The 15,186-nt window shown below is 33.4% G+C and overlaps 2 protein-coding genes across 2 annotated transcripts; both read left to right on the top strand.

Moving 5' to 3' along the window:
• Positions 1-297: 297 nt before the first annotated feature.
• On the top strand, positions 298-3,559 carry LOC134281346 (THAP domain-containing protein 11-like). Its single transcript, XM_062763832.1, has 4 exons — positions 298-465; positions 1,625-1,691; positions 2,025-2,124; positions 3,346-3,559. The coding sequence occupies exons 1-4, from the start codon at positions 298-300 to the stop codon at positions 3,557-3,559; spliced, it is 549 nt and encodes a 182-aa protein (XP_062619816.1).
• An 8,529-nt stretch (positions 3,560-12,088) lies between these two features.
• On the top strand, positions 12,089-14,262 carry LOC134281349 (uncharacterized). Its single transcript, XM_062763835.1, has 2 exons — positions 12,089-12,324; positions 12,900-14,262. The coding sequence occupies exons 1-2, from the start codon at positions 12,123-12,125 to the stop codon at positions 14,105-14,107; spliced, it is 1,410 nt and encodes a 469-aa protein (XP_062619819.1). The 5' UTR covers positions 12,089-12,122; the 3' UTR covers positions 14,108-14,262.
• The last annotated feature ends 924 nt before the right edge of the window (positions 14,263-15,186 follow it).

Raw genomic sequence — 15,186 nt, 5'->3', positions numbered from 1 at the left:
ATTTTTTCAAAATTCACTTCCGGTCGTCAGATATGTCCGATTTCCTCTTTTTTCAAAAATATTTAATCCGAGTGAGATCTCAGAAACGATAACAGATTAAGGCACTAAACTTTCAGGGATGGTAGATCTTGATAAGCAGGCAAATCCATTTTGGTTAAGATCGTCCGTCGTCACTTCCGGTTGTCACAGGAAGTGTTTATAAATATCAAAAATAGACTCTATTCACGCACGCGCTAAAGTTCGTGGCGATAACGAGGCTGACCTGACAAAAAGCACATGTGCGAGCAGACGCTGAAAATGGACGGCCATGCGAAAACAGGCTCCGCAGCTTATTGTTGTGTGCCGCTTTGTAATGAGGACAGTCGTCGAGGTACAGCAACATCCTTCCACTCTTTTCCAAAGGATCCATCTGTACGGAAAGAGTGGATTATTAAAATACGGCGAGACGAAGGCCCCGACTTCCATGTAAGTTTTTCACATGCCCAACACAAAGTTTACCGATTTTGTGGATATAAAAAAATCCCTCACTGAAACATCTTAAAAAAGTTACAGATTTTTAATTTTGATTATATTTTCCCTTAATTTCATTGAGTTTTGACATACAGGACCCTTTTAATTAATCACGGTGAGGCGATAGATTCCACATCACCAGCGTTGTTTATACGTCCATCTTGTTAACGGTGCGAGCGAGGTTTCGTATCATCTCGCACTTCATTACATCTGTACACACTATGAAGTTAGATAATTAAATTTCGATATACCAACTTTTAATAAATTTTCTAGTCATATAAAATGTTATTTGGATGATAAATATCTATATAAACGTGAAAATCCAAGCCCAATCCCAACCAACAGGCAGCTTAATTAGTTCCCAACAGAAAAAAACAACTCTCTTCATAACATCTACAGCCTGTACTGTCTTAAATCAAATAGTTACATTTTTATGCCAATATCCGTTCAGGGTTTATTGGTACAGTTGGTACCATTGTCAAATAATTGCACCAATGGTATATTGAAAGTTGGTACTAATGGTAGAACTGTGAACGCACCCATTGAGAATTTATACGCAACACTTGTAATCAGGATGTCCAGTTCCTTTCTGTTTAACTATGAACTACTTGTTATCAAATTTTGTCGAAGAAAATTCTTTTGTTTACAATATCCTGATTTATTTTATGCACCAACTTGAAAAATTGATTTTCTCCAGCAACCCCTTGCATAGCCCCTTCACATTAAGTTTGATGCTGCTGTTTTGCGGGGCAAAATGCTATATTTTTGTTAAATTTGATGTAAAAGTAGTTGTTTTTTGTCATAATTTAATTATTTATCTGTATAAACAAAAACGCCATCAAACATTACACATAAATTTGCTCTGCAAAAGTGTAGAACCACTATTATACTGAAGGGGCCATTTGACCTAATAAAGCCGAGGTAAGCAGTTAAAACCTTGTGCACCCCTTAATTAATACGTCCTTCCTTACATTTAATATAGATGTTTTTAAAAGAAGCATTATAATAAATAGTGTACATACTTTTTAATACATCTCATGTATAACTTTTGAATTGTAATTGAAACAATAATAATGTCAATTAGATGTTCTACAACTTGATTGATATTTTTCAGATATCAAACTCCATATTTGTGTGTTCAAAGCATTTTAAGGAAGATGATATTGTAAAAACATTGACAGGTACAAGGCAATAAGCAGCTTCAAAGTTTGAGTTCTTTTGCTGTTACAAATAAATTGTTGAATTTTAATTTATTTTATATTATCAACTTAAAAGTTTAAGTAATGCACTTTAGTTAGCATTGATCATTCAGATTTATAATAAATTTATATCGATAAATGTTCAATTCTAAATATATAAACTTTTTGAAAAATCAAGGTGACATTTCTATTTAAAGTTCAAAAATAAAGTTGTAATTTGGAGTCAAGTACAACAAACATGTAATATTTTAAATTGGAAATAGATAATGAAATATTTTATAATGGTTAAAATTAACATGTCTACACACTTTGTAGGACTAAGAAAATTGAAGAAAGGCACAGTACAAAGTGTGTTTCCATGGACTAAGAGTGCACCAAGCCGTAAACCACCCAAGAAGAGGGAAGGACCTCCTCAGTAAGAGTTAAAAGTCATGATACAATTTGCAATTTTGCTTCTGATAAACAAGGAATGCTGCATTTGTATTATTTAAGCACTGAATTGTAAATTTTGATGTCCATCATGTCACAGCATGGACAGCTGTGCTCACAAACCGAGTTACATGCATAAGCACATACGTATCATGTTTTTGTACAGCTGGTCATGTTACGGCATGATGGACATGAAAATGGACAGTTCAGTACTTATATTACCATTTAAATAATAAATTTATACAGCTTGAATAATGCACACCATACCTGTGCAAGGCCATAGTAAATAAAAAACTAGATTCTCATCCTCATCTCAAAAAAAAAAATCTGTTTTCTTGGTCTTAATTCAGAGCGAGATCGGTAATCAACCAGTATTCAACTTTCGTCCTCTATCCCCCATATGTCAGTGTGATTTTCATGGCTGTTAAGATAATTAAACAGGATCATCAGTAGTTGTGAAAGATTCCTGATGCAAGATGATGTGTAGAAAGAGATAAACATATCTAAATTGACCTCTATAACTATGTATGACTTTTAGATGTATAACAAAGATATATATCTGACAATGGATATAACACTTAAATCTGCACCATTTGATAAGGTCAAAAAATATTTGTATATTAAACAAACAAAATTTATTTTTTTTTATGAAACCCACCACCTGCCTCAATTTAAAAAAAAAAAAATTGATAAGAATCGAGTTTTTTATTTATTAAATCCTTATTATAGGTTATTGGCTGATTATTGTGCCATTGTAATAGCTAACCTGAGCAGACGGAAAGCTCAAGTGATATTTTCTGATCAAATTCACAGGCCTTTCGATCGCTTAAAACAAAATTGTGTTTAAAAAAAATAAAGGTTATAATTTGCCAATTTTTTCAACAATTCAAAGTTGATTTCTTACTCCAGATTGTAAGGTTAAGTCAGTAGTAATTCCTTTCACGAAAAATTTATTTGAAGACATTTGCATCAACAACTGCACCGCCATGTTGATTAAGAATGTGAGTGAAGCCATGGTTGAACAAATATTAATTTTGTAAAAATTATTGCATTTTGTGATCAAATGAATCATAAAGGTTTAGGAATGTGCAAGATTTTTAAGTCCCAATAACATATAGCTGAGTTTTCAGAATTCTACTGTATCAAAAATAAAACATTGCTGTGTATAATATTTTACATGTATTATGATACATATTGATCTTTTCAGAGAAGAAACATCAATTATTAAGAAGCAGAAAACATCATCCTCAATCTCGTTAGACACAGACCAACATTCATCATCAACTGCAACATGTGCCATTGATACTTCAACAGATATGCCATCTGAAGAGCATGACTATTGTCGCCAAGCACCATCTCTTGAAGAAGATCTTGAGGTAATACACGGATCATGTAGTTCCTTTGATCTTGGGGCATGTTGACTTTAGCTCACACCTGAGCTGAAAACTCAGTGAGCTTTTCTGATCACCTGTTGTCCGTCGTCCTTCTGTCAGTCTGTTAACTTTTCACATTTTCAACTTCTTCTCAAGAACCACAGGGCCAATTTTAACAAAACTTGGCAGAAAGCATCCTTGGGCAAAGGAAAATTAAATTTTTAATTTGAAGGGCCAAATCTTCTTAGGGGAGATAATCAAGAAAAGACAAAAATAGGGTGGGGTCATTTATAAATCTTACCAAGAACCATTGGACCAGAAAAGCTGAAACTGATGTGGAAGCATCCTGGGTTTGTGTAGATTCTAAATTAATCAAATCATGACCCCTCCCCCCCCCCCAGGGTAGGGTGGGGCCACAATAGGGGATCCTAGTTTTACATTGAAATATGAAGGAAAATTTTTTTAAAAAATCTTCTCAAGACCCATTAGGTCAGAAAAGCTAAAACTTATATGTGGAAGCATCCAGCTGGAGCAGTGTAGATTCTAAATTAACCCCCGGGGATAGGATAGGGCAATAATAGGGTATCCAAGTTTTACACAATAGACGGTACAAGGGGAAATCTTCAAAGAACAGAATGGACCAAATTACTCAGGTGAGTGATGTGGCCCATGGGATTCTTGTTTATGAAAACCACAATGGAAATCTTATCAGTTAACACAGTTTAAAAGAAAACCACCTGTATAGATTTTTTAGCAGCATCAATTCTATCAAAGAAACATGCAATGATGTGCATTTAATAATATAATTAATGTTTCATCATGTAAATAATACTGTATACACTATACAGTTGTTCATACAAATTTAAATAAAAGAAGAAAAGGTCTCTGTGATATTATGGTAATGTTGATATTAATTTGGAATAGATAAACCATGTGCATATATCACTGTTTAATACATGTACTATATTGCAGGCCATGAAGATGCACATTTCTAAACTAGAAGAAAGGGTACAGCACCTTGAGAAGAAAGTAGAGAAGTTCGGAATTGAAAGATTTTCCAAAGATCCAAATTTGATAAATTTTTACACTGGTTAGCTCTACTGGTCAGAGACCAGAAGAGCTTATGCGATAGTAATGCGTCCGTCCGTCTGTCTGTCTGTCTGTCCGTCTGTCTGTAAACAATTTTTCAAAATGCTACTCCTCCTACAGTTTTGGTCTAATTTCAATATAACTTGGCACACAAGTAGACTACACTAAGATACATAATTCTGTGTATCGGTTTTTGATTTCGATGAACGGTGTTGCGGTGGTTACTAAAAATAGAAATTTCTGTGAAATTCTTTCAAAATGCTACTCCTCCTACAGTTTTGGTCTGATTTCAGTATAACTTGGCACACGAGTAGAATACACTAAGATACATAATTCTGTATATCGGTTTTTGATTTCAATGAACGGTGTTGCCGTGGTTACTAAAAATAGAAATTTCTGTGAAATTCTTTCAAAATGCTACTCCTCCTACAGTTTTGGTCTGATTTCAGTATAACTTGGCACACAAGTAGAATACACTAAGATACATAATTCTGTATATCGGTTTTTGATTTTGATGAACGGTGTTGCTGTGGTTACTAAACATAGAAATTTCTGTGAAATTCTTTCAAAATGCTACTCCTCCTACAGTTTTGGTCTGATTTCAGTATTACTTGGCAGACAAGTAGACTACACTAAGATACATAATTCTGTGTATCGGTTATTGATTTCGATGAACGGTGTTGCCGTGGTTACTAAAAATAGAAATTTCTGTGAAATTCTTTCAAAATGCTACTCCTCCTACAGTTTTGGTCTGATTTCAATATAACTTGGCACACAAGTAGAATACACTAAGATACATAATTCTGTGTATCGGTTTTTGATTTCGATGAACGATGTTGCCGTGGTTACTAAAAATAGAAATTTCTGTGAAATTCTTTCAAAATGCTACTCCTCCTACAGTTTTGGTCTGATTTCAGTATAACTTGGCACACAAGTAGACTACACTAAGAACATAAAGAGACTTTATCAACGATCATTATTCTATTTATTGCTGTTGTAAAGTTTCAAATCCCAGCTGCTTAAGTACTTTTCTCTTCCTTTGCTATAAGTTCAAACCAGTAGAGCTTCAGTCTCGACAGAGACTTCTGGTTTTTCTACTTATATTTTTTGTGCTGTATATAATGTTGTTGAGCCAACAGCCTCAAATATGATCAGGTGGTCACAAGTTCAGAGAAATAAGAACATTGTTTGTAATCCTTTTAGAGAAGAGTCTTTGTCAATTGTAGATCAATTTTTTATGTAGAATTAGACAAGTTTTTTTTGAAGAAGATTTAGCACAACGTTTTTGTGTGTCTCAAAGCACGGTTAGTCGTATTATTATTACTTGGAGTAATTACTTGTATTGTATTTTGGGATGTTTACCCATATGGCCAGATTTAGATATTGTTAAACAGAATATGTCAGAATGTTTTAAGACTACTTTTCCCAATACACAAGTTATTTTGGATTGTACAGAAATACGTGTGCAGACTCCAAGTGCCAAAGTACTTAACTCTCAGTCATATTCAAATTACAAGTCTCATACTACCTTTAAAAACTTGATTGGTATAACCCCTCATGGTGCTGTATGTTTTGTTAGCAGATTATTTACTGGCAATATTTCTGATAAAGATGTAACACAAAGAAGTGGTATACTTGATCTATTAGAACAAGGTGATGATGTGATGGTTGAGAAAGGTTTTTTAATCCAAGATTTACTTGACAGTGTTGGTGCACACTTGATTATTCCACCTTTTTTAGGAAATAAAGTTAAATTTAGTAAGGAGGAAGTTACTAAAACTCAGCAAATAGCAAGACTAAGAATTCATGTAGAAAGAGCTATCAGAAGGTGTAAAGAGTACCATATTTTTGATAATGTTCTGCCATTGTCTGTTGCTGGGACTGTAAACCAAATTTGGTCTGTGTGTTGTTTAACAAATTTTAAAGAAAAGTTATTTTGAGAGATATTTCAATTGTTGAAGAGTGTTGCATGTAAATGAACATCATTTGCATATTTGAATTATACTAGACATGTACAATGGAGATGGAACTTATACCTGTTTATATTTAAAACAGAAATCGTTGCAGGCTTTAGGAATTTTTTTTTTTTGTAAATTTTTTTTTGATGTGTGCTTCATGTGAGAAAGATCTTTTTGGGAAAAGAAATTAATACCATGACATTTTTTCCAGATTTGGGAAATTTGATGATGTAATTCACATATTTTAAAATAGGATTTAATTAATACAAGTATTTTTAAATTGCACTTGCATTTGTAATGCTATCATCAGTTCTTTGTTAATTAATTAACACAATTGCAATTGTATTATGATTTACTTTGTATGGTATGATTTTTGTGATTTTGGATGATTGATTGTTTAGTGATTGTACCAGTATAATGTTTAACTTCCGTCTTGAGAATTTTTCACTCATCAACTCCTTACTCTGCGACTCTAGAGCAGATGCTCTAACCACTGCCCCAAGTGGGATAAAAGCTCATTAATTACAACTTTTTGAAAATAACAAGCCTTTAAACAAATTTGGATCTACATTACCTAAAGATGCTTGCATATTATTTCATGTATGACAAATCCCTCCCCCCTACATGTGTATATTTCAATATGCTATAGAGGAAAGATATTTGAACAAACTTGGATCTACACTATATCTACATTTTGATCTACACTATATACATGTAAGGAAGCTTTTGCCTCTTATGGCTATAAAGGTGTTTTTTTTTTTTTTTTTAAGTAGAAAAGGTTATGATGCCGAAATGTTCATTGTTTCCCAATCATTTTCCCAGTACATATTCATTTATATGGAGAATGGGGTAATTCATTTAAAATAAACAGATGATAGACTCCTTTTGATCAGAAAAAGCTTACTTGACTTTTGGATTGGCTAAACCGAGAAACTAAACAAACAAAAATGACAGCATGTTTGCATGTACTTGCATGTACTTTTTTTTTCTTTCTTTTGATCCATCATAAATGCTCAATTTAAAACCATACTGCCACTTCCTCCAAAATTAATTCCATTGAGACCATTGAATCAAAAAATGGACCAGTGCCCAGAGGTTCCCTTTTTTCATATCAGCCAAAAAAAAATTTATGAGAATTATAAACCATTCTGCTTTTCCTACTTTTCCTGGTTACAATTTAGGCCATGCAAAATTAATTCCTTGGTTCTCGGGCCTTTTTTCAAGAAATATGATAAGGGAGGGAGGCTTTTTTTTTTTTTTTTTTACTTTTTATTGCCCACAAAATATGATGAGGCAGCTTTTTACATTGTACAAAACCTCAATAAATGATGAGGGAGGTTATTTTTTTTTTTTACATATTTCATTGATTTAGCAATAAAAAGGGTCAATGAGGCACCCTTGGAAGAGATGAGGGAGGGCCAGAGAACCAAGAAATTAATTTTTAATGGCCTTACCTATACTTGATCAATTTTTAATACAGCTCTGAGTCTGGATGAACAAAATGTTTATGATTGACTTAATAAACGTGTCATAAACCGATTCTGACATCAAACAAAATACAGTTGAACAGTCTTAAAATCCCCATTGGAATTCAGCAAGAAAACAGAGAATTTAATACTTCATCTACATTTAAAAGATTTTGTCCACGGAAAAAAGATTTTGAAACTTTGACTGACGCATTATTAAAAAGTAACAAATTCAAACAGTAGCATGAAATTTGGACTTGAACATGAACAGAAGCATATACTGGTATAACAGAAAACAATGTCTTAAAGCAGGTTTAGTCAACAATCCCTCATGTTTTATTCTGGGAACTTCTCCTGACAGGAAAGTCATAGACCCCAACTTTGTTCCTATGTATGGGCTATTAGAAATTATTTGTCCAAGTGCCCACTTGATTACAAATTTTAAATATTTAACTCTTGTAAATGACAGCTATAAACTAAAATTCTTCCGTGAATATTACCAGTATTATCAGATAATGGATCAAATAGGTTTGACCGGGGCTTTGAGGTGCGATTTGTTCATTTAGTGTCGAGATGACTACCATATAGAAAGAATTAATTTGTACCTGGAAAGTGGTAGGAAATGAAACAAAAATTTTACATATTTTATTTCCATTACTATTTACCAAAATGTGTTCAATACTGAATATATAACATCATTTGTTGTCATTGTATTTTGATTGAGAGATTCCACAAAACAAGACATGTTTTACTTCCATTACTATTTACCAAAATATGTTCAATACTGATAACATCATTTGTTGTCATTGTATTTTGATTCTGAGATTCTAAGATGTTCTGATATGGAATTGTTTGCTGAATGGGACAATAAAATTTTGATTTCATACAATCTGTTCTTTTAATTTTTGTGTACATCATCAACTGCTTCAGAATGAATACCCTCTAACCTCTGGGGTACATGTATATGCCATGTTTGAGGCATTGATTAGATTTGACACATGGCACCATCTTTAAATCAAGCTTTTGATAGTGGGCTAATGTGTATATAAGGCCTAAATTATGGCTGCAATGTCCAGAGCCTGCTTTCATGTGCAGTTAGAACTTTCAACAGTGGTGCAAGCTGCAGCTTTAAGAGCAATTTGAAAATTATGTGGGGAATCATTTTTCCTCATAGAAGGAAAGCATTTGGCTCTAATATTAGGATACCAGTGCCCCCTGGTGTACATGGTCTCGCTGAAATAATAATAATATTTTCCTTTTAAGTGAAAATTGATCAGGAAACAGAAATAAAAACAACCAATGACAAAGTGAAAACGATTTCAATAAAAAAAAAAGAAATTTGGACAAATAATATGAATTAAAAATGAATAAAAGAAACTGAAAAACAAAGTTCGGATTTATTTGCAACATTATTAGGAAAGCAAAAGAATCAGATGCTCTATTTGTTAATTTATACAATAAATTTCAGCTATATAAAAACTTCAAATGGTATTTTTGATATATAACGTAATATATGTGTACAGGACTTTGACGTTTGTGAAAATGGTGGTGTGGAACATGTACATGTGGACTTGGCTACTCAAGAGGAAAAATATTTTTAAAAAAAAATGACCCTGATTATTGTCAGTGCATCAATTCTACATTAGTTGTTGTCTTTGGTCTCCTCAATATACATTTTCCAGAGGATTACTACTTTAAATCTGCATGTATCTTCACTTCATATCTCAGCCAATATGCACAAAGAAAATATTGAAATCCATTGAGCTAAATCATAATCAAAGCTTGTCTTTTATTCTTTGAAAGTATGTAGCACATGTATATATACATATGCATTATTCAATATGACATTCAATTTGAATTTAGTTTATGTACAGTAGTTAAATGAACCTTAAAATGCTGTATATGCATATCGAATGTTTACACAGTGCTTTGCTCACATATCAAATTCCATGTTCTCTTCATGAAATGCCTTGCAATTTTTCAAAAGGGAAAAAAAATATCAAAACAAAGGAAAATCAAGAAATATAAATAATAATTCAAAGAGAAAACAAAGACATAATTATATCAAATGAAAACAGTTAATATTTATTTACTTGAACAAAATTTTAGAAAAGTCATATGTGTTCATCTATAAATGAGGTAAATAATCACAGAATCATAACGTCTACGTAATGAACTTGCATTCTTTGAACAGCTGACTGCATAAATATTTTGATATGGGCTAAATAAACAACGCCCACTTTAGTGTACGTAGACCCTACATACATTTCACATAACGTGGCCATAATTTTTTTTATATGATTTTTTTCTTTCAAAATGATAACTAAAAAGTATCTATTCACTACTTGTGACGAATCTTTATTGTCTTCCTTTAATTGAATCTCAATAATAATGACAGATATCAACGTAAAGAATTTTATGCATGCTGTCCGATGGACCATCGTAAAATTGTAAACAAACCTTCGACATCGTGTTACATAGCCTATAGCAAAATTACCGTATCCTCTTTTGAGCGATTTATTGAGTATTTTTTATGTCGTTGACCATGTCGATATCACATCGTCAGTAATCTTAGCTACATTTGTGAGAGAGCGCGTCCACGCCGGATGACCTTCGCCGCACTTCGCCATTTTGTCGTAGTGAAGGACGCTAGTTTGTCAGGTCAGCCTCGGTTTCGTATTTTAATGGCGGACGCGTGAATAGAGTCTATTTCAACTTTTCTTTTTTGAAACTTTTTTTGCTTCACATGATAGCATTTTACTTGTACTGTTGAAATATGTCAGTCCCACCGGAACCAAAAACGGCAACTTCCGGTTATGAGAAAAACTACAGAATTTGAGTATTTTTCTTTCCCATAAATATTTTTTATGGATAAAGTATTTGGAATGATTTTTGGATATATTATTTAGACTGCAAATGTCTACAGTAACGTCAAACATTTTTTTAAAATTCACTTCCGGTCGTGTGATTTCCTGTCCTCAAAGTCAGAAGTTATCATAGCTAGATCTCGTAAACGGTAAGAGATTAAGACACCAAACTAATAGGGATGGTAGATCTTGATAAGTAGACAAATCCATTGAGTTTAAGATCGTCCGCCGTCACTTCCGGTTGTCACAGGAAGTGATCAAATAAATCAAAATTCTCAACTTTTCTTTATGGAATCTTTCTTAGTATTACCTTATAGCATCTTATTTGTAGTTTCGAAATGTGTCAGTCCCAATGGAAACAAAAACGACAACTTCCGGTTATGAGAGAAAAACTGCGTAAATTGAGTATCATACTATCCCATAAATATCTTTTATAAAAATAGTATTTGAAATGATTTTAGGACATGTTATTCAGACTGCAAATGTCTAGAGTAACCTCAAATATCTTTTTTTTTATTTACTTCCGGTCACGTGATTTCTTGTTCTCAAAATAAGAAGTTAACAGAGATCTTTTAAACTGTTACAGATCAAGATACTTTACTTATCATGAAGAATGTGCAACAGACATAGGGTAAAATGCATTCACCGTCACTTCCGGTCGTCACAGGAAGTGATTAAAAATGATTTTTTTTTTAAGTGTTATGAAGACTATAATTGTTTAAAGTAACGTCGAGAATCTTGATAAGTTATACCTCCGGCCGTTTGTTTTCCTGTATTCGTTGTAAATATTATGTGCCTTTTTTAACATAGATAAAAGCTCATTCATGCAGAAAAATAGATAAGAACGGAAGACCTTTTTTGTTGCTGTAGCAACAAGAGTTTCTAGTTCTATTTATTGCTGCAAGTCCCAACTGTTACTTTTCTCTTCCTTTGTTATAAGCATAAACCAGTAGAGCTACAGCCTCGACAGAGACTTCTGCTTAAAATGTCATAGCATAACAATGTCAGCTAGGCCATAGCTGTCACAAGATCCATTATCTTATCCGTCTTAAAATATGGCATTTTCCCTGGCGACTACGCTTTTCAATTAGGAACCTGCTCCGATTATCTTTTCTTTAGAGGGCGCCACAGGCAAACACGGTCCTGTATCGGAACACCCTCGCGCCTTATCAGTAGTTACCGATCGAAAAAAAACGTAAACAATCTGCTGTCAAACACATGCTCGTAAAACATGCCTGAAACTTGTTGTTGTGTGCCGAATTGTAGTAATCGGGGTGGCCATATATTTCCAACAGACCCGTTAAGAAGAAAAGCGTGGATACACGCAATAAAACGTGGTGAAACTCGTTTTCAAAGCTGGACTCCGTCAACTCATGCTGTTGTTTGCAGAGCACATTTTAAATCAGACGACTATTTGACTGAAACCCAGCATGGTAACAATATTTATTTATTTATTTTGAAATCTTTGATAAGCATGTGCAAAGTAATGTTAATAGATTTTATTCTGAGCAATGGTTATGCCTTATTTGCTTAGATGAAATGCACTAAAATATCGAATCCCTTGTTTACCTCTCATACGAAGTAATCTGATAACGTTACAGACACTGCCACATGCAGACTCCCCACTGACAACTTCAATTACTGGTCATTTATTACAAACGCATTATCTTTTAACAATATAAACACAAGGCATGTCTAAAAGAACACATGCTGTTGCCTGATAATTTATGCATATCTACCAGTACAAGATACTGTGTTTTGACATTGATGTCTAATTAGCACCCTGCTTAAAAACAAATTTGACCTGTTTAGTTGAATTAATAAACACATGGGCATGTTTTGTAACATCAATTTTATAACAATAATACTTGTAATAATAAAAATATTTTAGTAAATTTATATTTGTTTTATTTGCTTTAAAAAGTTAGTTCAAATTATAAATTAATTATTTAATAAATAATCTAGTACTATGAACAAGTATTGATATATTAAATAATTTAATTCTTAGGAACTACTCCTTTAAGTAAAAGATTGAAGAAAACTGCAGTGCCAAGCATTTTTCCCTGGGTAGAGCCAAGTCCACATTCACATGAACGAGCCGACAGAGCCAAGTCCAGAGGCATCAAACGAAAACTAGCAGAAGAATTTTCTGCTTCGTCTTCCATAGATGAATTCATCTATACATCAGCTGATGATCTGCAAGTATCCGAGGAAATTGTATCTAACTCTACCCAAATTTTGGCTGAAGAAATTCAAGTCACTGTTCAGAAATCTGACGTTAAATTTTTTGATGTACAGACACAAACTCCTCGGTATCCCCCAATGAGTATTGAAAACTTTACAAATGATGATGCCGGAGTAAATTTCTATACTGGATTGGAAACTCTAACTAAATTTTATTTTGTTTTAAGAACCTTAGGACCCGCAGCTCACTGTTTGAATTATATTTATCATAAGGTTTCAAACATAAGTGTTCCTGACCAATTTTTCTTAGTCCTCTGCAAGTTACGGCGCCATACGACCAATTTTGAACTTTCAAGATTATTTGGAGTTTCCGAAAAGACTGTATCAAATATATTTTTTACATGGATTTTATTCATGAGTAAGCAATGGCAGGAAATCGACATTTGGCCTACAAAGTATCTTGTAAAATATTACTGTCCATCAGATTTTAAAACAAAATTTCCAAATACTAGAGTGATAATAGATGGCACAGAGTGTCCTATTAAAAGACCAAAGTTACCAAAGCCACAGCAAGCAACGTATTCTACCTATAAAAACCGTAACACGGTAAAAGTTCTTGTAGGAGCGACACCAGGTGGATTAACATCTTATATTTCTACAGCTTATGGGGGATCCACAAGTGACCGTCAAATAGTTGAAAGAAGTAGGCTGTTAGAAATGTGCAATTCTGGAGATTCAATAATGGCGGACAAAGGTTTCAATGTGCAGGATATGTTTGTACACAGGAACATTCAAATAAATACACCAACATTTTTCAAAAAGAAAAACAGAATGTCATGTGCTACTGTGATTGAGGACCGAAAAATATCCAGCAAACGTGTGCACATTGAGAGGATCATTGGACTTGCAAAAACATTCAAAATTCTGACTGAGCCTATGAATAGTTCTGAAACAAAACTTTCTTCAGAAATAATCTATGTTTGTTTCATGTTGTGTAATTTTAAGAATTGCATAGTGCCATCTTATGCATAACTTGGTATTAAAAATGACATAATAAGAGAAAAAAGTCTTTATTTCATTTTTCTTTATTGCAACTACATTTTCCATCATATGTCTTGAAAAAAGTTTTTTCCAATAGAGCAGACTTAAAAAAATCTTCATAGAATTCATTCAATTTTTTCTTCATCTCATCAATAAATTTATCATCCCTTTCTATTGCAAAGAACAAAAAGTCATTGAAAGTATACACAACAAATATACACTCATTTTTCTCTGCACAGTAAAGTTGTCCTTGGACCTGATAGTAATAGTCATGGGTTTTATTCAAATAAAATTTACTTCCAGACTGCTTGATATAAGGAACTGTTTTTGAGGAAATAAAACTGTTTCTTGCCACATATGGACACTTAACTTCAATCAAGGTGTCATCGTCAATAATACCATCTGGGGTTGCTGCTAAATGAGGGGAGTCCAGACTGACACAAATTCCACTATTGTAAACTGTGCGTCCCGAAATTTCCTGGTACTTCTTCACAGCTTCTTTTTCGTATTTTCTTCCATGAAGAATAGGTTTAGCATTAATTTTTTGTGCCTTTGTTGTTAAAAAGTCAGCAAGTTTCACCTTATCAGTTCGATCAGTTGCTTTACATATTCTCCCGAATACCGAAGAATGAAGACGTTTGCAACGTTCCTCAAACCAAAGGTCGTTGGCCGCTTGTGTAGCTGTTTTTATCATAACTTGACGTGCATTCTCCTCTGAAATTTCTGATACATTTAAAAGTTTCAAATGATTTTCACTAAACGTGTCTTTTAGATAGTCATGGTCCAGGTTGTAAGCTTTCATGTTTACAGGCTCATACAGCTGAAAAATTGGAGTCTTACTAATACCTGGGTAATTCAAGCACACATTTCTAAAGTAAGACTGGTATCCCGGATTGCCTCTAAATTCAACTGGACGAGGGTCATAGTCATTATTGCATACTTCGTCACAGCCTGGCGTGTCCAACTGTCTTGCTTTCATAGGGCTTCCTTTATGGGGCTTAGCACGATGAAAAGTTTGTAACCTCTGTGTGCAGGTGAGTTCTGTTTTGTATGTCCCATGCTTAACAAAA

The sequence above is a fragment of the Saccostrea cucullata genome, unplaced genomic scaffold (assembly GCF_032062105.1).
Source record: "Saccostrea cucullata isolate Sc308-1 unplaced genomic scaffold, CSIRO_AGI_Scuc_v1 ctg5490, whole genome shotgun sequence".
Lineage (NCBI taxonomy): Eukaryota > Metazoa > Mollusca > Bivalvia > Ostreida > Ostreidae > Saccostrea > Saccostrea cuccullata.
This window is presented reverse-complemented; position numbering and strand designations above follow the sequence as displayed.

What these genes read in the sequence shown, in the direction of transcription:
- LOC134281346 (XM_062763832.1), top strand. Translation starts at nt 298, where the DNA reads ATGGACGGCCATGCGAAAACAGGCTCCGCAGCTTATTGTTGTGTGCCG. An exon ending in TATTGTAAAAACATTGACAG is followed by an intron (nt 1,692 to 2,024) that starts GTACAAGGCAAT and finishes CACACTTTGTAG; the next exon opens with GACTAAGAAAATTGAAGAAA. An exon ending in AAGAGGGAAGGACCTCCTCA is followed by an intron (nt 2,125 to 3,345) that starts GTAAGAGTTAAA and finishes TGATCTTTTCAG; the next exon opens with AGAAGAAACATCAATTATTA.
- LOC134281349 (XM_062763835.1), top strand. Translation starts at nt 12,123, where the DNA reads ATGCCTGAAACTTGTTGTTGTGTGCCGAATTGTAGTAATCGGGGTGGC. An exon ending in TTTGACTGAAACCCAGCATG is followed by an intron (nt 12,325 to 12,899) that starts GTAACAATATTT and finishes TTTAATTCTTAG; the next exon opens with GAACTACTCCTTTAAGTAAA.